Source organism: Aulonocara sp. 'chitande type north' Nkhata Bay, linkage group LG7 (assembly GCF_057382095.1).
Source record: "Aulonocara sp. 'chitande type north' Nkhata Bay isolate Kocher_YH1m ecotype deep benthic linkage group LG7, A_spYH_male_GT1.1, whole genome shotgun sequence".
Taxonomy (NCBI): Eukaryota; Metazoa; Chordata; class Actinopteri; order Cichliformes; family Cichlidae; genus Aulonocara; species Aulonocara sp. 'chitande type north' Nkhata Bay.
This window is the reverse complement of record NC_141350.1, coordinates 61,111,572-61,137,838: the sequence shown is the minus strand read 5'-3', so window position 1 is coordinate 61,137,838 and position 26,267 is coordinate 61,111,572. Positions and strand designations below refer to the sequence as shown.

At 39.1% G+C, this 26,267-nt stretch overlaps 2 protein-coding genes across 4 annotated transcripts in view; one reads left to right on the top strand and one right to left on the bottom strand.

Moving 5' to 3' along the window:
- Positions 1-14,000, bottom strand: part of megf10 (multiple EGF-like-domains 10) — a 62,795-nt gene extending 48,795 nt beyond the window's left edge. For both annotated transcript variants that reach the window (XM_086301750.1, XM_086301751.1), the window contains exons 1-5: positions 13,619-14,000; positions 8,126-8,261; positions 7,011-7,112; positions 4,858-4,958; positions 3,533-3,625 (exon numbers count right to left, since the gene is read on the bottom strand). In XM_086301750.1, the coding sequence (XP_086157876.1) occupies positions 3,533-3,625; positions 4,858-4,958; positions 7,011-7,112; positions 8,126-8,244 (415 nt within the window). In that variant the 5' untranslated portion in view covers positions 8,245-8,261; positions 13,619-14,000. The remainder of the gene's footprint in view (positions 1-3,532; positions 3,626-4,857; positions 4,959-7,010; positions 7,113-8,125; positions 8,262-13,618) is intronic.
- Positions 14,001-17,984: 3,984 nt separating this feature from the next.
- On the top strand, positions 17,985-26,219 carry LOC147326490 (chondroitin sulfate synthase 3-like). Of its 2 annotated transcripts, none has more exons than XM_086301749.1 (3): positions 17,985-19,564; positions 20,077-20,360; positions 21,992-26,219. In XM_086301749.1, the coding sequence occupies exons 1-3, from the start codon at positions 19,120-19,122 to the stop codon at positions 23,564-23,566; spliced, it is 2,304 nt and encodes a 767-aa protein (XP_086157875.1). In that variant the 5' UTR covers positions 17,985-19,119; the 3' UTR covers positions 23,567-26,219. The 2 variants fall into 2 exon arrangements, with proteins under 2 accessions (XP_086157875.1, XP_086157874.1); XM_086301748.1 differs by having other exon boundaries at positions 17,987-19,684.
- The last annotated feature ends 48 nt before the right edge of the window (positions 26,220-26,267 follow it).

Sequence of the window (26,267 nt, the reverse complement as noted above, 5' to 3'; positions counted from 1 at the left end):
TAAAATGAATTTTAATATCAACCAAGAGCCAATATTGAGAAAATAAAACGAGAGTGTGTCAGGAATCTGTCTGCAGCATTTTTTATTGCTTGAGGTGTGACAGAGATGATTTAAGCCAAAATGAAAGGCATTACAGTAATCTAAGCGCATAATACAAATGCATGAAAATTTTTTCCCATTTCATAGGAGGAAACTATAGGTTGCAATTTAGAAATACTCCTTAAATAAAAGAAACAGGATCTTAAGCAAAATTTTATATTTGAGTCAAAGTTCAAGGAGGAATCAAATATTACACCAAAATTACCAAGTAAAAAGAAGCAATCATTTGACTGATTCTTGATTGTATATCAGGAGGAGCTATAATCATGGCAGTCTTGTCAGAATTTAAAACAAAGTAATTGTTGGAAAGCCAGTCACTAATGAGATAAACAGTCAACTAGGGTAGACAACCTATCCAGCTGGTGAGGCTTAAAAGACATAGTACAGTTGAATGTCATCAGCATCAAATTAATAAGAAATGCCTGAGAAAGATCGAATAATACCAGCTAAAGGAAGCATGTGAAAGGAGAATAGCAATGGACCCAGGATGGAACCTTGAGGAATGCCACAGGTTAAACCAGCAGTGTGGAAGGAGAATCTGCTTGCCCCAACAGAACGTCCTCTCACATAAATAGGAGGAAAACAGATCTAGTGGTGAGCGAGAGTTACCAACCAAAACCTTCAGCCTAGTAATTAAATATTATGGTCAGTATCAAAGGCAGCACTGTGGTCAAGCAACACAAGCACAAAGCAAAAGAATCATTACAGACCTTTAAAAGAACAGTTTCAGTGGAGTGCTGCTTTTGAAAACCGGACTGAAAAGGGTCAGAAATGTGTAGTTTGCATAATAAATAAATAAATTGATTTGACAACTTTATCTAATAATTTGCTAATAAATGGTCATTTTGAAATAAGCCGGTAATTACTAGGAGACGTGGCATCAAGACTAGGTTTTTTAAGTAATGGAATGACCTCAGCATGCTTAAAGTAAGATGGAACACAACCTCGCTTCAGTGAGCTGTTAATGATAGAAAGCAACGAAGGACCCAAAAAGAACAGAGGGATGCAAGATCCCTAAAGATGGTGATGAAGGTTTCAGCTTAACCATTATTCTAACTTAGTCACTTAGTGTAATTGAACAGAATGAGGTAAATGAATCAAAGCATTGAGGGCAATCCCCATTAGGCAAGGAACCTAAGGAGAATTTCGAGCTTAAGTCCATCACCCTATTTACAAAATCATGGAGAAATACATTAAAGTCATCGTCAGAGGCTATCAATGCATGTGGAGGAGGGGAGGATATAATGCTATTAATGGTGTCAAACAACACCCTGGGATTATTTTTATGATTTATCATCAAAAGAGGGTTCCCCGGGTGTCTGTGTGTGTGTCCATGTCTGGGTCTGGGGCTTGCTGAGGCTTGGCCGCTGTGGGACAAGGTCATGGAGGGTGAGGTTACCCCTCCCTATTTTTCCCTGCTTGATGTTGATGCCCCTCCCCGGTATGCTGGTACTTGTTGGTTCCAGAGCAAGTGGCCGAATGTTCTGGCATTCTGGAGTGGTTGACACAGTGACTAGGTTCAGACTCAGTTTGACTCTTCTTGTCCTTGTAGATTGAGCGGGTTACTGGCTCCATGTGCAGATGGGCCCCCAGATTTGGGGCATGTCTGCACATGTTAGAATACTCTTTATAGTGGCGTCAGCAGTGTGACAGCCTTTGGTGCAGCGGTGGTAGGGTGTGCCATTTGCACGGGTGCTGGTTCAATTTTTTGTTGCCCTGCAGTGTCATAGAGGAAACAGAAGTGCTTACTGAGCCAGCAGAAGTGGCTTTCTCCTTCAAGGGTAGTCAACTGGTCTTAGAGATCCCATGCCTTCTCCTCCTCAACCTCCTCTGATTATCAGTCACTTTTACACATAGGGTCGTGGGGAGGGATGGAACATGTGCCACATGGGTCAAAGTTGGTTGGATGAGCACTGTTAACCAGCTGCCACATTCTCATGTCGCATGTGTTCCTTCATCAGTAGTGGTTTAGTCTAGATTTCACACAGTCCTACTCACTATTTACTCGTACTGTGACATGCACCAACACATGGACCCAAAAGGCCTACCTTTGACACTAACAGCTGTTAAAAGTGGCCTACACCCCTGTTTCCTGCACCCTGTTTTTTGGCGGTGAGGTTGGCTGCTGATCTGGGGCCAGTCTGCCTGCGTCCCAGGTTCACTGCTGGCTGGAGCTAGCACTCCAATGGCACCCTGGGTGGAAATTTTGGCGTTGGCTGGCCTGCTCCCTTGAGGTTGTGGTATGGGGAGGCTTGGACCTCTCATCAAGTCGGCTCCGTCAGGAGGTTCTCGCGCCTGGGTTCCCATCCTCAGCTGATGCTGGGAAGGCTGGCCTCTGCCGCGGTTGGCTGCCTGCTGCCTCTGGTTGTCTGGCACTCCTGCCCTTTGGCTGTGGGCCCTCCACCGAGTCCTCCACCAGGTCCTCCCTCTTCCCCCTGCTGGGTTGGACCCATGGTTTTCGTCTAGGTGTGTGACCTCAGGTCTTCAGCACTTATGGGGTCGGTGTACAGTCTTTGACTGTCTGCCTCTGGCTCCCAGGGGTTTGTATTGCATTCTCTGACCCTCATTATCAAATATGTTGCATGAGAAATGCTCATACACAGAATTTCACAATTTTTCCAATTGTTCTTTCTCTCTCTCTTACACACACACAGACATACACCGCAGCAAAATTGTATTTTTGTTTGTATACTACCCGTTTTGTATTTCAGATGCTGTGTGTTTTTTGTTTTGTGATTTTCTTGTGAATGAAGTTGATAAGCACGTGGTTTATAAATATCACACAGTAAGCTATGTAAATCTTCCTTAATGCCTCCCGTGTTGTGCAGACAAAAAAAAGTGTTGGTGAAGTAGAGTCAAGTGATATAGTCCTGATGTCTTGCTGATAAGAAATGCTCCATGTGAGGAGAGTGCAAAATCCAAATCAAACAAAACTGACTCAAAACTATTATCCGTACTTCATGTCACCTTTAGCATTTTAGGAACTTGCTTTAAGTCAACATTTAGAGAATTAATCAATTGCTGCAGCCAGGTTGCACAAAAAGTCTAGTTGCTAAACTGGTCTGTTTACATAAAAAATCTGCCACCCACTAAAACCCCCCAATTCCCTGTGAAATTAAAATATATATATATATGTCTAAGGAGGACAGGTAGTTAAAATCCTATAACAAGTTCCTATGTAAGAAGATCTGATTACCAAAACTAAATCCATTAATTTCCTGAGTTCCTACATGCTCACGTTCCAACTTTTGACTTGCATGTGTTGTGACTGACATCAGTATTTTGGCCCTGCAGTATGTCTAGCCATTGGTGTGGTACAGTAAGACGAGAACAGTCTGATTCTCCTCTTGTGAGTTCAGAGTGTTTTTACAGAAAACCAATCCCACTCACAAAGTCATTATTGTGAACAGACAGCAACAGCTGGAGGACTTACCACTCGAGCAATTGGAGCCCCCCCAGCCTGGCTCACACTGGCAGGTGTTGGGTGCCATACAACGGCCATGAATACAGCTCTCTGTACAATGAGCTAGACATCGAGGAGACAGGGAGAGAGGCCAGGGATCAGCACGGTCCCCCCAAAAAATAACCCATCAAAACACATCTACATTAGAATTAGTCATGTAGTAGTAATCACATAAATGTTCATGTCAAAGACATAAATCTGATTTGTGAAATGGAAACTGGGACTTGCTATTCTTTTTTGAATCCTCTGTGACTTGACTTGACTTAACACTTTAAAGAGTTTTTGTGGCCAAAAACAGAATTGGACTTTTAGAAATTGTTTGCTTTTTCAATAAAATGTCAATGTTTCTTTTAGTTACTTTGTGTTTTCTACAGCTGACTGATTTAAAGAGTTTTTCAAGCAGATTTTTCCTCATGCAAACAAATATTTTTCTTTACAAGAAACTCTAAATACAGTCCTTGTAACAGACAACTCCCATCAAGACTATGATATATTTTCACTGTCCACTAATACCAAGCAAATGCCACTGATTTGAAAGATTATTACTCTTTTTAAAGCTGGATTTGCATTGATTAACCCACTTCAAACAAACAGATTCTTCTCTGACTTTACACAAACAAAAAGTAATAAATCCTTAATATAACTGATTCCTTCTCCAATACAACTTCCAACAGGAAACGGCATGTTGCCTAAAGTGTCTGGCAAATTAAATGTGATTCTCAGAGCAGCATGTGATGCTTAGGCTACTTATAAAGCAGAGTATTTTCACACTAGAACAAATTCCCCTATGAACTCCTGGGGGACATTAACTGTTTTCTCCCTTCCACCACAGCACACATAACTTTTTCATCACTAACTCTTTCCACCATGAGAACAGGCTGTCTTGACAGAAAGCTTCTTTTTTTTTTTTTACTGCTGTTACAATTGTTAGTTTTGCCAAAGCAACACCTGTCACTGCCTATTAAAAGGGAGGGATGTGGGTTGTGTAATAGCCTTGCTGGGAAGGTAAGTGTGACAAGATATTTGAAAAGAAATATTCATTACAGGATTTAATAAGTGTGATAAATGGCTGTAAGGAAAGTGTTACTAAAAGTTGACCTTAAGCAAAATCACTATTTGTCTCACAGAGCACTGAAACTTGCATAAGATGTCTTCCTGACTCTCTTAGTGTTTAAGGAAATAGCTTAAAATCCTCTAAAGCGATAGAAACATGGCTGGCTGTGTGTGTGTGTGTGTGTGTGTGTGTGTGTGTGTGTGTGTGTGTGTGTGTGTGTGTGTGTGTGTGTGTTACTCACGAGCACAGATCTCTTCTTTCTCATAGAAGCCTGGGCAGCACTGAGACTTCCTCCGGTACATGGTCTTGTTCCCACTACGATATGCTGTTCTATAGATCATCCTGCAGAAAAGAATTCAAGTCACATACAAAATTAGACACTGAGTAACCAATTATTTTGTTTTTCAGCTTTTATTATATTATTAAAATGTGTAAAGTGGATCATTGACATTAATAACCAAAAGCATCATTTAACTCTAACTCTTCTCCAAAGAGAGCAAAACTACTGCAAAATCTACTCTATGTAGTGTTACTAATAGCTCATCTTCCACTCTGAGTTGGGCTTGTGTATTAAAAGCAGTGAGTAAGACTAGAAAAACTCTATATACAATACTTTTTCAAAGTATTGTATATAGAGTGACCTCTCTCCCAGAGCTCCAGTTTGGTCACATCTACATGTGTCTTGTAGAGGATCCCTAACATTGTAGCCATAATGAAAGGTTTCAAAGTATGGACAGCAACATGTATTTTGGATTTGGATGGGTAAGTAATGCCACCATGTAGGAGGTGAAGGACAAGAAATTATTCATTGTTAAAGCAAAGGTTAGCACCACATAACTTGCTTAAATAAACTACCACAGGTAAATCTTACATTTTGTTGACTTGGACAATTTAAAGTGCAGGGCCAGAGAAGTTAAGGTAGCATTAATTAGTTACATTGATGTTGTGTGATAACACTAAAGTTGACCTAGTATTTTTCCGATGTTGGGTAAATCATTCCTACAGTTTAAATGAGCCGCCACTGACAACCTGGGTTGCTGTGGAGAAGCAGGGATTGGTGCAATTTGTCCTGTAAGGCAGGATTATGAGAGGTGTGCTAACGTGTTGGTGCCATACTCTACCCTACCCTTCTGAAAGGTGTAAATAAATGGTGATTAGTGCATCCATTAGCCAAAATGCCAGGTAGTTGCTAGGGCCACAGTACTTGATGCATGTTCAATCATCCAGGTAAGTAAATCCCAAAAAGCTTATTCTGTTCTCTGGACGTAACTTTTTCAGTGGAAGAAATATTTAATCACTCATCCAAGTGATTTCTTCAGTCTCAGCTGACTGCAGGTTTCCCCAACCCTCTGAACAGTACATTTTAATGAAACAAGCTGAAACTAACACCACTGACTAACAATAGGGGTCAGTTTCTTTATCATTAATACTGTCGTGATGACGAGTGCCATTCATCGAGAGTTGGGGAATGGCTGCAATTACAGCACTGTAAGATATTGAAAGATGTACCCTTAAGCACACAAACAGTAATATAGTGAACAGTGTTAAGTGCCAGGAGGATTGTTGTGATTTATACATCAGGGATAACATGCAACCTCTGGCTAAGCGGATGGCGCAGCACAGAAGAGCTAACTCGTCAGGCCAGGACTCTGCGGTCTATTTACTACTACAGGCCAGTGGACACTCTTTCAGTGATGAGGATGTATCCCACATCCTGGACAGGGAGGAATGCTGGTTTGAGCAGGGAGTCAACAAGGCCGTTTACATGAAAATAGAAAGACCATCTCTGAATCGAGGAGGGGGCCTAAGGGTACATCTTTCACCATCTTACAATACTTTCTGTGGATGCAGGCAGGATTGGACACAAATATCGCAAAGGCAGGTGACAGAGACAGACAGTGGGAGCAGACAGTAATGGTCAGAAATTTGGTGGGAGCAGAATTCAAAAGAATAGTCTTGTTCAAGGCTCTAATTCCCAGATCCTCTTGTCTGCATGTTGACATGTCCCCGGGCAAAATACTGAACCCCAATTTGCATGCATTGGCATGTGACTGTCTTAATTGTTAGATAAAAGTGCTGTATGAATGTCAGTGTAACTGGGTGAATAAAAGGCTCTATTTAAGTTCCAGTCCATTTAGCATGTCTACATTCTTCTGTAAATTTTGTCTTTATTATTACAACTTTTATTTGGTAAAGGGGGTAAGCCACTTTCAGACCTTGTTTTTGACACTGGCAAATGAGACCACAATGAGGTAAATATACAGCGACAATGTCTGATTTAAATAAACAAAAAAAGAAAAACAACAGGGAAAAACTGTGGTACTGCCATTTAATCAAACCCATTATCACCACACATTTCCATACGTATCAAGTATCATTTTAATTGGTTCTTACCTGTGTTTGGTGCACTTAAACCAGTTGAGGATGTCAGTGCAGCTGGTGTAATAAATCTGATTAAAAGAATGGGCATATGACTCCTGCACTGTCACAGAGTAACTGAAACCACAGAAAGTGAAAAAAGAAAATGGATATCAGACATGAAACCAGTGTGTGGCTGATGATAGTTCATGACTGCCTCATTAATCGTCTCTGTTCAATTAGTTGATTTACTTCAAAAGAGATTGACACACAATAGATTGACACTCAACCAACTTTTATGTCCTTAAAATACCTGAGAAAACTAATTGCCTGTTTGTCCAAAAGCTTTGTTTTCTTAGAAGAGATAATGATACAATAAATAGTTTATAAGATTAAAAATTATAGGTCTTAACATCTTTATGCTATGCCTGCAGGGCAACCAATTGAAGTTATTGGCCTTCATATAGAAATATAATTATATATATAGGTGTCATTTGTTTAACAATGGAAATGCATATGGTTTCTAATATCTTGTGCAAACTGTTACAGTGCTGGATTTATATATTAAAGTGAGCCAGTCAAAAGCTCAGGTTTCAGCTTTCGGTTTCAGCAGAGAGCAAAAACTGAAAGTACTCTGCAAACAAAGTACTCTGCAAACAAAGTACTCTGCAAGTTTTGACAAACCTTGACAGAGAAACTTTTTGTGTTCAGCCTTGTTTTGAAGATATGTTTCTGCGTTATGAGGCTGAACAGAACAGATTCTCTGTAAGTCATGTAAGTCTCATCAGTAACCTCGACAGGTAAGTCTGTGTGTGCACAAGCTCTAGTAACTGTGTCTTTAGCATTCAGTGGAATGATGGTACTATAATTAGGGAAATGAGCGATGCTCAGCTTTACTGGGATAGTCCTGAACATAGAAGTTTTTTTCATCCTTGCAAATGGAAAAACAGACTGCTAAGTATTGACACTTTAAACACAGCTTAAGAAAGTTATCAGGTTGATAACACATTTCCACTGTTAGTGCATTAGCATGTAGTGTTAGTATCAGGGGCGTAATGTTACGGCGATGCTTAGTATAGTCTGGAGGTGGGTAAAGGACACGTAATGCTGAATGCCTTTATTGCCCTTTATGGGCTATTATCTTGACTAACCTCTCCCAGTGGCTGCAGACATTGGGATCCTCCAGGTTGAGGGAGGAAGCGATGCAAGGCAAGTTACAGAAGACTACAGTCAGCAAGACTGTCCTGTGGAGCAACAGTGATGTAGTCATCGCTGTGAGGGCTGCACCTTAAGACAAGGAAGAAGGAGAAAACACCATTTAAGTTTCTGTTGTCTGAAAAACATTCGGTAAACTCTGGTGATTGTAAGCTACCAACAGTCCCTCGGGGTATTTATTTATGCAATTACTTATTTCTGTACTTATGTCATTCTGAAATTTCCAAATCCAATATCATTGTCAATTCCTAATACATCTGTGCTTTACTATGTTTGTAGTCTATATGATCCTGTTTAATTTTGTTCTCGACATAATTGTTAAAAGTCAAAACCAACTACAATGTTTAGATTCTGCTGAGATCTGTACTTTTCTCATGTACTTTTCTCATTTACCATTTACACTCTCAGGGTGTAAATGGTAGATAGAAAGCACTTAGATGTAAAAAGTGCTTGTGTGAATGGATGTGAATGAGGCTTTGAGTGCTCAAATAAAGTAGAAATGTGTTATATAAGAAACAGTCCATTTACCAGAAGTATGAACATGTATTTGACACGATTAATTATATTGTAACTGACATAATTTGACTTTAACATAGATCCTGTTTTAATCAGCTATTCCAACCAAATGCTTGAGATACAGAATCTGAACTTTTCAGCTGATACAGATGTGTACAAGATTGTTTGCCCACCTATGAAAATTTCTTTTGTGCAGGGAAACAACCCAGACCCAGTTTTTGCTAAATCACTGTTTGAGGTTTTCTTTCAAAATCTTTACAATTTTCTTTCCTCGTGGTTCTTTACACTTTGATGTGAACCTGTTCCCACCAAAGCATTCCCACAGCATAATCCTCCCACTACTGTGTTTCACTGTGGGGATGCTGTTCTTTGGGTTGAACACCTCTCCCCTATTTAAGCATAAATATAAGCAGTGTCTCTGCCAAAGAGCTCTTGTTTTTACATGGACCAAAGAAGGCACTTGCAGTATGCATCATCTTTCTCCAGGTTGTTCTTAGCGTACTATGGAAGGACTTGCAGCTCTCTCAATTGATTTCACATGCAGACTTTAAAATACATTTAACCCTTTCACACACAGTGGTCACTACAGTGCACAGCTATTCAAAGGCTGTTTTCTTGTATTTGTGTCAGTGTTGATAGTATACTTGCACATAAACCACTACATTGGACACTGGTGCGTCAATCCATACCCTGCCAGCCACTCCAAAGGTGATGTTGTCCACCTAAGTGGACATGTAAAAAACTCTTTGAAAAGTACATGTTTAAAAAAATGAAGGCTTAAAGTGAATAAAAATACTTAAGAAAAAAATCCTGATTGAGGTTTCATGCATGAAAGGGTTAAATGATTTTCTGACATCATTACTGGAAACTTGTTCTTGTTTTTAATATGACTCTTAGTTATTTTAATGTGGTTTTTTAATTTTAATTTTATTATGCTGTCTGAAACAGGTCTCTCTTGTAAACGAGATGTTGAGTCTTAATGACAATGAAGTCTCAACCGGTATAAAAAAAAGTTTTTCTTCTTGGTCTGCAATTTCACAATCCATTCCTGTCAGGGTTCTGTTCAATTCACTTCAATTTTATTTATACTGTCCTAAATCACAACAGTCACCTGAAGGTGCTTTATATTGTAAGGTAAACACCCTACAATCAAAGTTCTAGCGTCTTGTCAGTTGTTCTGACAAGTTGTTCTATATATAAATCTATTACATTGTGAGCAGCAACAAATTTCTCAAGTCTAAAAATTTATTTTGTTTTTGACAAAAAAAACCAAACAAGTTCGGCGCATGGTGAGGGATGCCAAACGCCGGTATCGGGAGCATCGCTTCCACCAGGGCGACACATGGAGCATGTGGCATGGATTGCTCACCATCACAGATTGCAGTTTAGCTGCTCCATCACTGAATTTATTCTCACCTCCTTTAACACTTTGGCATACTGCTGCCACTGCAAAGGACAAAGGCAGACTACAGCATGTAATCCACTCCACTGAAAAGGTGAATGACTGCAATCTGCCTTGCCTACAAGACATGTACTCCTTCATGCAAGTGAGACAGGCAATCAGGATTGCTACTGACTCTTCACCCGGGCATAAATTGTGATATTTCCCTTTTACAGGAGGTTGTGGTCCATCAGAACCAACACCTTATGGCACAAGAAGACGTCGGACTACGTAACAACACCCCCTCACTTAACATGTTACAACAACACACTTATTTACTCAGGCTACAATAACTTTCCCACTGGACTCAATACATGCACTTTGCACACCCCAACACACACACACACACACACACACACACACACACACACACACACACACACACACACACACACACACACACACACACACACACATTTCTTAAGGTAGGTAGTTAGTATATATTCCTAATGTATTTATTTATATTAATATTTATTTTGAGATGTATATATTATATATATTGTAAATACCATATATTCTATTTCTGTACCATTGGTTTTTTTGCACCACAAGACCAAGATCATGGATGACTAAGCCGCTGCAAAAAATGTACCACAGACACATAGAGGAAATCCCTGACATAAAGAAATCCTACCAGTGGATAGAAAAGGCTTGCTTAGAGGCCAGCACAGAGGCAATGATAATAGCAGCACCAGAACAGAGCCTAAACACATGATCCAGACATTTACCAAAAGCAGCACAAGAAAATAGAGAAGTTCTAGGGGCTGAAAGAACTGCTGCTAGAAGGTATAGTCCAAATTGGTTCTTGCGGTAATAAGAGTATTAAGAGCCAGGCACAACACTGGAGGTCTCTATCCAGAATAGTGCAGTCCTAGGAACAACTAAGACAGTGCGCAGAACCCTCTAACACCCATGTCTCTGGTTGAGGACCCGAGCTCAAGGATCAAGCACATACCACCCCCAGAAGAAGATTTTAACATTACGTGTTTTTACAGATAGAAGGAAATTGTGAGTTACTTTTGCAAGATAAGTTTGCCGATGCACAAAATGTGCCTAAATAGAATACTTTAGGTAATAAGTTTATGGGTAACTTTTTTTAAATCTAACAAACAAATATAGATATGAAAAGAAATAAACTAAAATAGAAAACAGCTGTAGTCATGTTGTTTTTCATACATATCAGCATCTTCAGTGGGGTTTATTGTGAACATTTAAAAAAGACTTTTGATGAGTTTGGCTAGCAAAAAGTTCTCACGTTTACTCATTTTTATCAGTCTGATAGTTTAAAAGTGTGGCAGGGTGTGGTTTGTGGCTCAGCTGCAGGGGAGGAGTGGAGCAGTGGTGTCAGGGTGTGGTGTCAGGGGAGGCTGACGCACACCTCAGCTCCATCAGCTGATCATGTCTCCCATGTAAAAGATGTGCTGGGACCTGAAATGGTGCGTTGTGTGTATGTAGCAGCTGAAAAGCTGCAACAAAAAATCCCAAACAATAAAACATCTAGCAACGTGCAAGCTGTGTGTGTGTGTGTGTGTGTGTGTCCTCATTCATGTCACAAAAAGTTAATCAGATTCTCAGAAAAAATGAGTGGACATATTGTTATGTTTCCTTTTGTGAATGCTGTCTGTAAACAAATTAATGACAAATTATTTTAGCTCTAACTTCTGTTATCTGGGTTCTCGAGAAAGTTAGAACTCAAAATGTGCCACTTCTGCACAGGCACAATTCACACACAGTGATCACAAATATTTAATGATCTTTATAGCTACCCATCTTGCAAAACACAAACTTTATGATTCAACACCATGTGACACATTTAGGGGACATATGTAAATTGTACCAAAAAAGAAAGAACTGGGTTACAGTATACTCAAATGGGAAGGACCTGAGAAAGCGTTGTAGCCTGCAAACTCACCATTATTTTTTAACTTATTTGTAGTCAAACTGAAATTAGGCTTAAACTTCCCTTCAACTCTCCCCACCACTAACTATATTTAAAACACATAAAACAAAGTATCATCAGTTTAGCTAAACTAATAAATTTAGAATTAAATACTGAACATCAACCTCAACTCAAACCTATACTATAAAGAAATGGTGTAAGATCAGTGAATCAAAATTGTGCTAAACACTCATTCAAATGATCAATGGTTAAAATCTCCTTAAGAGTTTCTAGAATTTGTATAAGAGTCCAAATTAAGTACGGATGACCTTTTTTAATAGTACACAGACATTAAATGACTAGCGCATCACACTTCATGGCGGTGGTGGCCAAGCAAAATCTTTTGAGGTCAACACTTCTAGCCAGCCTTCTTTCAAAAATACTGGCTAATGGAGTAAGCCTACAAGATGTCTCTAGTAGCTGTATGGGTAGTAACATTGTGTCTGTTCAGGCAGTGTATTGGATACTGGAGCCAGTCATCTCTGATTTCATTCTGCTGAAAGTGGGCACAGCTGCACTGACCAATGCTGAAATCCTCCCCACCCCAAGACAACTGCACTGCTACGCACATAAGGGCTATGCTGTATGCGTGAAAGAGCTCCAGGCACAATGCTAATGAAATGGATTAAGCTAGGCTGCATAACTTTGATATACTAGCAGTCAGGCAGCACAGCATTGATGGCTCTCTCTATGCACAAAGGAATTCCAGAAAAGCAGATCTGCTGCTTGAAATCCCTGAAAAAAACAGTCAGGCTTTAGCGCAGTATTTATTTGCAAACACATGCAATTTTGACGTCAATTCTCTCTTTTTAGAATTGGTGTAAATGGAACTAAATGAGATGTATAAATATGAGCAGTCATATACTCAGTTTTCTTTAAGCTAATTAATTTAGAAAGTTTTTAAAGTTATAGCATCCAAGTCTGTCGTAGAGTTGTTTGTCGTCAGAACATATTTTCAGTACTGCTAGTGCAGTACTTTTGCCTTTTTACTCTTTAGAAACAAAGGAAAACAAAAGAAAACAAACCAAAAAAAAAAAAAAAAAAAACAACCAAGAGAGAGTTTCGAAGCTAGGAGCTTTGTACTTTGATTTCACCTACTGTGAAAGTATTGAAGATGTCAAAGATAAGCATAGGTCTGAAACTCTCAAACGGTTCCTATCTGACCATTACTCAGTGTTTACAGCTAGTAACCTTTGCAGTTGGTGGTTTAAACCACCAAAATATGGAGATGGGTGATTTTGAGAGGTGCAAATTATTAAACCCATTGACATCTCTCGGTCACTATTTTTTGTCCTCCTTTTGCAAGATAGTTCAAATCTAGAGTTTAAGATTGTAAAACCCCAACAGCATTTAGGTCTATGAAAGACGTCCAAATTTAAAGCACAACAGGAATAAAGTTCAAATCTACCAGAAGAGCTACACTGAAAAAACAAACAAAAACATTTTATGTATATTTTTTTCTATAGCAGATTCTTGTGCAGTCATTTACAGTTATTACATAAAAATATCACACAAATCAGTACAATACAATACCTTCTCTATGAGCAAAACACGATCATGCCACGGCTGTCGATCCGTCCTTCGGTGTATGAGGTTGATATGTCCAGTAGTTAAAAAAAAAAAGACAAGAAAAGGAAAAAGTGTTATCCCCCTGAAACCGCGTAAGAAATAAATCATAAACTGAAATTAAAATTAAAAATAACTAGTGGAAAGCGCATTAGTCGAATCGTTTTCTCAGATTTCTACAACGTTTCGTCGCCAGAACGATAAACTTTTCCCATTGTCAAAATACTGGTGACCAAGTATGTGACGTCATTGATGCGGCATCAACAGCATCTTTCTGAGGGTTGTGTAGCAACACTTTGACTCTGCTGCCACCTGCCGCAAAACACCATCCCATTAGAAACACACGATGAGTACGTCTCATCTACACAGAACAGGAACACAAACAGAATATACAATACAAACCAAGGACTCATAATAGCATAATTAAAATTTACACGGTATACTGAAATAAAAAAAGAAAATGATTTTTTTTCTTTTACATTTAATTCTATTGATATAATTATTCTAAAAGATAACAGGGATAAAAGTAATATCCCAGTGGTAGAAGCTTTATTAATGTAATAAGGCCCCAGGTAAAATTTCTTGCTCAATAAATTGTATGTATAGTCTCTGTTGTCAGCAAATCAGAGAATGATGTTTAAAATTCAACACTTAAACAGCCTAAACCTAGAGAGTTGTTGGTTTTTTAGATTTTAAATATGCATTTTGACATTGATCAGAGTAAGTGGAGCATCACATTTATTTATGTGTTCAACAAATAAATATTAACGTTAATCATAAAATAAAGGAAACCTCATTGTGAGTAGATAGAATTGCATTGTTTGCTGTAAAAGGCAAAACAGTAATCTGCTAGTAAACAGTAAGCTGCAGATTAGAAGGAATGAAATTGTGCTTCTTGTTGTTCTAGACAAAATAAATAAGCTGTGCTTTGGTCTCCCTCTGCTAACCGTTGCCTTCTAGAGCTCACATATGAGCTTTTGCCTTTATAAAGATAAAGGTTGTGAAGTTGGTCATTTAAAATAGCTACGTCTTCTTTTTCAGTAGATTTCATTTGGAGTAATGAGACATTCAATTTTGGAAATCAAAGTTTGTTCTTCCCTTTTTATGTTTCAGGTTAAATTACTGCTATAGTTCTAAGGAAATTAAAAGATTTCCCAGTAAACACAGAAGCTGTTTTCATCAGTTATTTTGTGGAGAAAGAAGGACGCTATTCTCAACATGAGGTATAACAGCCTAATGCTCTAAAGCAGATAGCCCCTCACTTCTCCCTGGCTGGTTTTGCCCAGTTTGTTTTCCCTCTGTCTCTCCATTTTGGTTATCGCTCTCTTTCTCACTCCCTCTCTGTCTGTTGATGTTGTTGTCTGCATTTATGGGCATGACTAATCCAGGGTTCCCCCTCTGGCAATTCAGCTGGCAGTCAATCTTTGCTGACTTGTTGAGCTACACAGTGAAACCCTGGCTTCTTCTTTTCTGTGTATTTGCACAGCTCCTGTTTTCCCTGGATGTTTACCATGTGTTAATACAACCTGCAACTCGGGTGTAAGTACCCTATAACCACATGTAATTTTCCGTCACAAGTCAGGTTTTTACAGGAAACACTGAAATAATGACACTGTTAGACATGCAACTAAGGCGTAAGTATCCTGTAATTGTGCCTAATATCAAGTGGCAAGTCAGGTTTTTACAGGAAACAATGACATAATTACATTGTAAGTACCTTGTACTTTTGGGGGCATGGGTCGTATTATGACGTCACAATCAGAGTCCCTGCAACAGTATTTGATAGTTTTCTTTTCTAGACATGAAAAATCTTAATTTAATAATATTACTTTAACCATTTAACAATTCAGAAAAGTTACAGGGTTAATTTTTATGCTGTGCAAGGCAAGTCTCTAAGCTTGTTGTTAGGTAATACTTTAAAATTTAACTTAGCTGTATGTTATTAACCCATCCTAGAAGCAAAAATCTAATTTTGTAGCTAAATAATTTTATCAAAGGTTGTCTGTCTCTATGTGTTAACCTCGCTATAGAGTTGCAACCTATCCAGGAGGTACCCTGCCTTTATGTATGTCAGCTGAGATAGGCTCTCTAACTAATAGTCATTTCACATATTGTCACAATGCTTTTTTATTATAACTGGTCAACTATACTTTCTATAATATATATATATATATATATATATATATATATATATATATATATATATATAAAAATACGGAGTAATGAACTGTAGTCAGGTAGTGGCAGTACAGCTATTATGGAGTGATCCAGTTTTTCCATTTTAATCAATAATCATAATCAGGAATGCCCATAGTTTAATGGCACAATTTTTGGTTTAAACATATTTACATACCACACTTTCTTGTATTAGGGAAGGATTGCAAAGTTAGTCAAACAAGCATTAGAAATTTTTTTTTTAAAGAGCAACAGTAAAGAGTAAAGAGAGTAAATATTAAGGCATTACACTCGTTTAACTTCAGTAAGATGAATAGTGTTTCTCTTTTCCAGAAAAAAAACTATCCTGTGACTCTTTTTCTTCAAACTTACAGTACGATTTAAATTCCATGCTGTCTTTCAAACAAACATCAACATCTCCCTGTGTGCTAGGACCTCGAAAAACTACTGTGAAATATCTAAATGACCAGAAAATATAATGACAAAAAATATATATCCATGTGTTTTTCTGACTCATTTTCAACTGTCCAGAGATTGTAGGGTCTAATCTCCTAACAACAAGTAACTGCAACAAAAGTTCTGTGTGCTACATATGCAGAGTGATTTCATCTCCTCCACTCTATTCAGAACTGCAGGGCAATGTGGCGGCTTCCACATTGCTATGTATTTTTAATGGATTAATTCAAAGTTTATGAAGGCGCATCATTTTCTTGGAAGATGTAATTGCATGCTGATCTGTGGTGGTTGTAGCTCAGGTGGTAGAACAGGACATCTACTGATAGGAAGGTTGGTGGTTTGATCCATGGCTGCATGCCAAATATCCTTGGGACATGCAAGATACTAAGCCAAAGTTGCACTCTGATGTATCTTTCGGGGTGTGAATGTTAGCTCGAAAACACTTAAAAGCATAGAAGAATGTGCTTCTGTGAATGTGACATCCTGTATAAAGCGCTCTGAGTGCTCTGGGAGAGTAGCAAAGCCCTATATGAGAAACAGTCTACTTACCATTTAATCTATGTATATTTATGAGTACAGCATTCTTTTGTCTTTTAAATAACCTCAAAAACAATGGACTCTACATTCAACAGACTTTCAGTGTTTTTTTTCATAATTCACTTGTACCTGTGGAAATAAAATAAATATAAGAAGATCTATAAGAAGAAACAAAAATTAAACACTTCTTTTTGTTTGTTTTGGTATGTTTCACAGATTTGATTCTACAACTGAACATGTATAATCATTTTCTCCATCTGCATTGGTTCTGTATATTGTCAATAGCTTGACAGAAAAAGCTATGGGAAGGCATAGTGCTGGGCTTTTCTTAACAAAACACAAAAACTTTAATCAACATCGCATAATCTGAGTGGAAAATAAAGTGACTATATTTTAATAATTATATTTTTGTACATCAATCCAATACAGTAAGGAAGATTATCCATCCATCCATTTTCTTCCGCTTATCCGGGGCCGGGTCGCGGGGGCACCAGCCCAAGCAGAGAAGCCCAGACCTCCCTCCCTGGCGTTCCCAGGCCAGCTGAGAGATATAATCTCTCCAGCGTCCTGGGTCTGGAAAACCTCGCCCAGGAGGTGCCCAGGGGGCATCCTTGTCAGATGCCCGAACCATCTCAACTGGCTCCTTTTGATGTGGAAAGATTAATATATTTAAATCTGTGAGAGCCACAGGTGTTGTGATAGATTAAATACAGAAAACCTATCCGGTGTTCCAGGTTAACTGGTTGGATTTGTTTACATATTCCATGCTCTGAGTTCCAGATGTTTGATCCTGGTCTTCTCTCTCTGTCTCTCTCTCTGTTAGTGTGTCATGCGATTTGACAAGAGGTCTCCAGCTCATGCAAATATTATCTTCAGGCAACAATGAAATTATTATTATTATTATTTTTTAATCAAAAAGTCTTCTGCTCTGTCTCCTACCTCTGTCTTTCTATAACATAAAAAACGAGCCAACATTTTTTTTTCGACTCGTACCTCGAGTTGACTGACTCAGGAAACACGCAAACGTGATGTAAAAATTTTACGTGGGCAGCTGCTACTCTATATAACGTGATGTTATGGCAAAATTCTGCACAAAATCAGCAAATGTAGCTTGTTCCTCAGGGCAGAGCTACAGCAGCTTGTGTTTGCCCTCAGACTGACTGATCTAATTTAAAAATGTCAAACGGAATTTAAAAGGAATGAATCTTGACAAACCGCATGATACACTGACAGACAGAAGCCCATTCAGTAAAAATGACGAATCTGCGGATCCAACATCTGAAACACTGAGAGTGGAATATGTAAACGAATCTAACCAGTTAATATAAAAACCAGTTGGAACCACCTGGAACACCGGGACTATTACGAGGCTCCATAATCCGCAATTGCAGTTTAAAAAAAGAAAGAAAGAAAGGAAAAAAGGTCCATTGGAGTAAACGGAGATGACGCGACTCTTCCATTTAACCGATCTGCTTTAGCCCAGATCCGCTGAAATGAGACCAGATCCCTGCACCTCGACCATTCCATTCAATTTAACCGACCAGTTCCGCACGAATGAAACGGACTGCGCGATAGCACAGCTGATAATGCGTTTATTTTTCAGCCTAACCAACTGGAATATTGCGGGTTTATTGTGAAGAGATGGTTATAAAATTGTGGCGTGGTAAGGTCTTATAATGCTCATGCACGTCAAATACCAGAGAAAATATATATATTTGTATGATTCGTCAGTCTACGGTGATAAAGCTTTTATTTTGTATTGGCAATCATTTTAAAAGTTGTTAGAGAAAAGGATACTTTCAAAACAAAAGTATTGACATTTTGTTATATTTGTTACTCCTTAGACCAATGTTAATTTTCGAAGGTTTTATACACCGTTGTAATTTGCATGTCGTGGTTAATCAGTTGGTTTTTATTAAAACAAACAAACGAGAAAACTATTGCTGCAAGTTTATGGACATTTGCTTTTATTCTGAAAAGGAAATACGACTGGAAGTCGATTTGTTTTTGTTGACGGACGACAAGATAGCGGTCCCAGATGAGGACAAAATCATTTAACCCCCAAAGAAACTAAAATACAAATATTCAGTACAGACGTCATGGGACGGCTGGGGACAGGCTAACATGTTTCTTAATGTTGTGAAGGAAATGCCCCGCTACGTGACTTATGCTACTAAAACGGAAACTTCCTGCTCCATAGGGATAGCATGCTTCACAGATTAGCACCACCCTTACAGCGTCAGCAATCATACATTTGGTCCCCGTTAACCGCAGAACTGTACTCTTCGTAGGATACGAAAATGGCTGTTAAGTCCAGAAGATCGTGGACGACCGTGATCTTCGGCGTCTTTCTCGGATTCACAGCGTCCTCTTGGCTCATTTTACCTCAGGTTCTGGAAAGTAAAAGGAAAAGATCTGCCATGTGTTTGTACTACAGTGACTCCGCCGTTGCTATAGGTGCTGACATCCACGGGAAGTCCGTGTCAGTCAAAGATCTGGACAGTCCGGAGGAGAACAGGTTATTCAGTACGAAGAACAGCAGTGCACATTTAGGCAGAACCCAAAGCAAACCAAAGCGTTTCATTTATGTTGGCGTGATGACAGCCAAAAAATACCTGACGTCTCGAGCACGGGCTGCGTATGAGACATGGGCGGCTTCTATACCCGGGAAGGTGGAGTTCTTCTCGAGCGCTGGGTCTGGGACCGTCCACGCGCCTGCTCCCCTCCCTGTGGTTTCGCTGGCAGGTGTTGATGATTCCTATCCACCACAGAAGAAATCATTCATGATGCTAAAGTACATCCATGACCATTACCTGGATAAATTCGAGTGGTTCATGCGGGCAGATGATGATGTTTATATAAGAGGTGCTTATTTTGGGAGTGAATTTGATGCCAGTGCAGTTTGTTTATTTGTCACAGAAAAATGGAACATGCTATGCATTATGCAATATTGTGTCGCTTTAGTGAAAACAACATCTCTTTGAAATTACTGAGATAAATTAATGTAGTCTCATTTTAGGCAACCAAAGCTACGATTGTACACTTTGCTAAGTTGTTAATATTTTTCATCCAGCTACAAAGTGTAAAAAGAGTGTTTTAATAAAAAAATAAAAAAAACAGTGGGTTACATGCTTACATACTTTGAGTCTTTATCTTGAGAGATAAGTAAGATAAAGGCATGCACACATACACGTCTAGAATACATACATTTTGCCATTTTTGATAACAGTTATTTCTTACAACTCACTTTCTGCTAGGTGGGAAGCTGGAATTGTTCTTGCGGTCACTCAACAGCAGTCAGCCCCATTACCTTGGCCAGACAGGGCTGGGCACAGCTGAAGAATTAGGACGACTGGCTCTAGAACCCGGAGAAAACTTTTGCATGGGAGGTCCTGGGATGATCTTTAGTAGAGAGGTGTTACGCAGGATGGTCCCTCACATCAGTACCTGTCTAAGGGAGATGTACACCACCCATGAGGATGTGGAAGTAGGGCGTTGTGTACGACGCTTTGGAGGCACACAGTGTGTATGGTCTTATGAGGTAAGACTTGAATCTGCGTGTGTGTATGTGTGAGAGATTGTGTTTCAGGTCATTAGCATGTGGCAGATCGAGAAAACTTCACATGGGGAGGCAAAGGAGGGGCAGAGGTGTAGGCAGGGTGGCACACACTTCTTCAGTGGGGTATGTGAAAATCCCCTATATGTACATGGAGTCAAGAAAATATCCACAAAAACACTTTAAAACTATTTGCTATATCATTCTTCTAAGAAAACAAAGACATTTTTTGAGTAGGTAGGTTTAGACCAGGGGTGCTCAATACGTTGATCGCGATCGACCAGTCGATCGCAAAGGTAGTATTGGTAGATCGCATGGCATTAAAAAAATAGATGCCAGCCTATCATCCATCCCGTCACTTGATTGATACAGGGAAGCCAGTCAGATGACAGCAGATTTTTTCTGACGCTTAGGTCGCTGCGCATGCGCAAACAGCGGCGCGAAGTGTAGTAAAACTGACAAGCTAGTCAGCGAGTTAACTCCAATTTTTAGCTCTCGGTTTTTTCTCTTAAACCTGGCCGTCAGCAGCTACTGTCCGGACTATGCATCCCTGGCTGATTCAATTCAGTGCAAGTCATCAGAGTAAACTCAGGTAATGACAAAAAATTTACATAGTTAATTGTGTTGTGAAATATTGGATATTGCGGTTATGCATGTATATACATTGTAGATATAAAGAATCCTCAATATATTTATAAATAAGTATATGTTTTGGATTTTTGTAGTGGGTAGATCATTTTGACTTGGTCATTTTATAAGTAGCTCACATGCGGAAAAAGTGTGAGCACCCCTGGTTTAGACTATTCGTTTTTACAAGTATTTTAAAGACATAAAAGTTGTGGTGGGCCTCTACAGCAGAGGGGCAGTGTGCCCCTCACACCCCCATGTAGATCCACCCCTGTTCTTAGCATATTGGATTATTTCTTTTTTGTCAGACTTCTAAAATCTGTGAGTGATCCTTCCAGTCAGTATTTTCCTATATATTCACAGATATCACAGATATTAATTGATATTTTCTTGGAGGTCACCCAACTGTACTGTCCCTCTGTGAAATGGTACCTTATCGTAGTGGAGTGGTTTGTGTGTCCCAGGGATACCAGGGGCTGTGTTGCCCTGGTAGGGTCTCCTATGGCAAATTAGTTCTGGTTGAGGGAACAGACAAAGAGCAATTCAAAAACCCCTATGTGCAGAGGATTGAGGGAACTGTTCATCCTGCCCGGGATAGGGTTGCTGGATCCCCACACTAGAGATTGGGACCGAAGAGGGTGCCCGAGGGCCCGGCTTTAGTCCATGGAGCCCAGCTGGGCCCAGCCTGAAAAAGGGACATAGGCCCCCCTTCCGAGGCCGCTTCCCGCATGAGGCACCATAGGCGTCAGGTGCAATGAGTGCTGGATGGCAGCCAGGACGGAGACCCTGGCAGACCAATCCCCAGCTACCAAGGCCAGCAAGCAATTAGGACATGGAATGTATTTTGTTTCGTGAAAGAAAAATAATTGTCTTGTTGTTTAACAAATTTGAATTGCTAATGATATATATCATCCAGCTCTAATCAACAATGTTGTGTGTATTGATGCTTGGACATCCATACTCTTATTACTTTTAAATTCTTTCCGTAGATGCAGCAACTGTTCTATGAAAACTATGAACACAACAAAAAAGGCTTCATTGAAGAACTTCACAGTCGCAAGATCCACAATGCCATTACGCTCCATCCCAACAAAAGTCCTGCCTACCAGTACCGGCTCCACAACTACATGCTCAGCTGTGAGATCTCAAGGCTCCGTTACCGCACGATCCTACTCCATCGTGAAGGCCTACATATGAGTTATCTTAGTGATACAGAAATACTGTGGGAGGACCAACAGCTGGGGTCTCCACCTTCCTACATGCGCTATGTGCCCAGTGAGAGAAATGATGTCACTGAGTGGGATTTCCTGACAGGCCAACATATTTATTCTGCCATTGAAAACAAGATGGCTAGGCAAAGCCTTGGAAAATTGCTTCGGACTGCCCTTGAAGACAATATTATACTAGAGGTCATGGAAATGATTAATGAAAATTCAAAGACACGTGGCCATGTAATTGACTTTAAAGAGATTCAGTATGGCTACTACAGGGTGGATCCAATACATGGTGCAGAATACGTCTTAGACTTGTTGCTTCTGTACAAAAAACACAAGGGACGTAAAATAACTCTGCCTGTGAGGCGGCATGCTTACCTTCAACAGTCCTTCAGCCGACCTTTCTTTAGTGAAGCTGAAGATCTAAATGTTTCAGAACTTATGGCTGCCATCAACTCTGAATCCCAATCCCTGTCATTCCTATCCAACTCTCTGAAGTTCTTGTCACCTTTCCAGTTCTATGAGTCAACAAGAGAAATGTGGGAGCAAAGCCAGAAAAAGATCAGCATTCTCGTCCCACTGTCTGGTCGCTATGGCACTTTTATTCGGTTTATGGAGAACTTTGAGAAAGTGTGTTTGATACCTAAACAAAATGTTCAGCTCTGCATCATTTTGGTGGACAATGTAAACAATAAGAATATAAAAAAGCATATTCATTTAATAATGGACTATAAGAGAAAGTATCCTAAAGCTGATATGTCTGTAATCCCCATGACAGGAAATTTTTCACGAGGGCTGGCTCTAGAGCTGGGTTCGTCACAGCTTGATAATGACACTTTACTGTTCCTCTGTGATGTTGATCTAATCTTTAGTGGTGATGCTCTGCAGCGCTGCAGAGATAATGCTATTCAAGGGAGACAGGTCTATTTTCCTGTTATCTTTAGCCAATACAGCCCTAAGATTGTGTACGGTGAAAAAGCCCCAAGTGAAAACAACTTTGTGCTCACCAAGAAAAGTGGCTTTTGGCGTGATTATGGCTTTGGAACCACCTGTGTTTTTAAGAGCGATTTACTAAAAGCTGGAGGTTTTGATACATCCATCCTAGGCTGGGGGTTGGAAGATGTAGACTTCTACACCAAGGTTATTAATTCTGGTTTAAAGGTTTTACGCAGTCAAGAACCAGGAATTGTCCACGTTTATCATCCTATCAATTGCAATTCAAGCCTTGAACAGAAGCAATATAAAATGTGTCTTGGGTCAAGAGCAAGTGCATTTGCATCAGCTGTGCAGTTAGCAGAGATGTGGCTTGAGAAACACATAGAGGTAGGCTATAACAGAACTTCATCCTGATACTTCAACTTTCCAGGACTCCTCTACTTTCTGTTCTGCTTAAACGCAGATAGCTATGCACTGTGGGGCCCAAGGCAGTCATGTCTCTAAAACTGAGTGTACTCTAACCAATGAAATGGTACTAGACACAGCTTAACCAGCAGGAGATAGACCAATGTTGAAGACACCAAAAGGAGATAGAACAGATCTGCACCCAATTTAGTGCAGAAGCAAGGCCAACTATCTGCTTCTTTACTTTATTCCAAACCAGCTGGAAAATTGGAAAAAATGAGAAAAATAAATATTTGTTATATGTAATAGCTAAATGTAGCTGATTGTTATTTGTACAGTTATGCATCACTCTCTACTAGTCTCCTTTTTATACCCGGATATAAATTAACTACTTGCTAATCTGGGTAAGTTGAGGAATTAATTAAATGACCCAAAGAACAAGTTGCATTATTCAAAATACTTGGCAATTAAAAAGTACTATCAGAAAATGAAATCAACAGAAATTATTGATATGGTAAGTGAGATTTGTAAATGCTGGAAGTTATTCATAGAGTGATATTTTACTTTGCTACAAGTTTGAGTCTGTAGCATAATTGTCGCCTACAACAATTATGCTGCCTACAACTCAGTGAGTCAGTGAATTAGATAATTTGTTGTTTCTCTCCATAAGTTCTCATTGAGCAGCATGGTGTGCTGCGCTAAACAATCTGTATGTATGTTTAGGTGAGCGATTTGGTACTGCTGTATTGATCTACGGTAAACTAATCTACCTTAATCTCCCACTGCAGTTTAGAAATAGGCTCGTGCAGAAGCTGAAGCTGAGCCCGTGTAGTTACTGTCTGTCCACATTTCTTGTATGCTTCTGTTCTAGAAATAAGTCCTGCTCAGCTGTCTTATTTCCAGTCTCAAGTCTAAATATAATGTTGCTTTCATTAATTTTAGAGTATCATAATTCAGCAGCTTCACTGCCATCATTTTACTCAATCAAAACCTAGGAAGATGCACTAAGACAGAACCTCATTCTCAGTTACCCAGGATGCATACAATAAATGTAGGCACAGCTTAAATCAAATACCAATGAAAAATGATATTATAGCTTTATAAATTAAAAAAAATTATTGTAAACACCAAAAGGACCCGAGACACTCAGCGTTGCACGTTGTGTGCATTTATGTACAACTGTGCCTTTCACTTTGCTGCCCCAGCAGCTTCCCAGTTGTTGCCACCTCCAACTCCAGCCTCCCTGGCACTACCCCCTGAACCTCCATCACACTTATATTTTTACATTATAAATAAATAAATAATCATTTCTGTGATTAAACCAAAGGTAAAGTGACACGCTGCATCTAAAGGCTTGAAAGTGGAATGCACTACCTACCAATAAATAAAATACTCAGTTAAAGGCAGGATAACCACTTTCACAATACTTTCTTATTCATGCACAAAAGATTTTTTTTTCTGCAAAACAAATCAAAAACATCTTACAATTTCAGACACAGCATTTATAAGCTTAGATAATTATGTGTTATAATGCACTTTAAGTTTGCCATGCAGCCAGATGGTGAGGTATTGTTTTATTAATTTGAAGAATTAAAGTACTATACTAACCAGTTTTTGCATTTTAAAACAGACATTTTAACTTTTGTACAGTTTAAGATCAATTTCAGCATAAAGTTTACAGCTCTCTGTAACTCTAGAGCTGATATAAGCAGTAGTATTTATTATAAAAATGAGATTTGATTGTAAAATATAAGCAAATGTCTAAATCTTGTTTTAGACTGAAGTCCTGTTTCTGAATTAAATATAGGCTTTCTCCCCTGACTGATTAAGCAATGATTGGGTGACCTTTAAAATCATTTAGACATTTGAGGTAAATCTAGTACAGGGTTGGTTGAAAATTCAATTTTTAATTATTTCACGTTGATTTAATGATGTTCATGTGGAACTGCAAAGTTTGAATGCTGTTAATTTACTGGCTCTGAATTTTTTTTTATTGTTTTATTGACCATTTTTATTGTAATTATCCTTAGTGTAAATGATTGATTTTAATTCTTAATAGAAGATGTGTGATTATCCTTTATTGGTTCTATTTTTATTTTTGTTGTTGTTAAATGTGACTACAGAAGTCATTAGGACAGACTCTAGAAAAGCTGAAATTACACACAAATGAAAAACAAATCAACTTTTCAGTTTTCAAGACAGTGATCTGGAACCAACTGAAATTTGAGTGTCATTCTATTTCCTTCCTTTGCCCACTACAACAGTTAGTTTAACTTGCTAGTTTTTGCACCGTCTCAAAACAGTGCCCCAAAAGGCTCTGCCTGCACTGGTGGCAAAACAAAGCTCTCCACCAGATGTCACAGCTCCACACACAGTTGGTTTTTGAAGCTTGAAGTTGGTGAGTTCTTGGCCAAGCCTTTTGATTGGTTGACTGATTATGCAGCACTTTCTGGTATAAATATTTTGAGCCACCCCTGTTCCTGTCAGTTCAGGCAGACCTCTAGCACCTGTAATAAAGCTATTTTTCGCTGGCGTCTTTCACGCATGGGATGTTCTTCTGATGGTGCATTCTGATAATGCTGCAGTTTCTCTTTGTATGTTTTCTTTGTATTTTGCCACAGAAAATTGTTGGGCTAAATAAAGGACACTTTGTTAGCCATGAGCCATTTTGCATGAATTTGTATCTACAATCAATCACAGAGATAATATT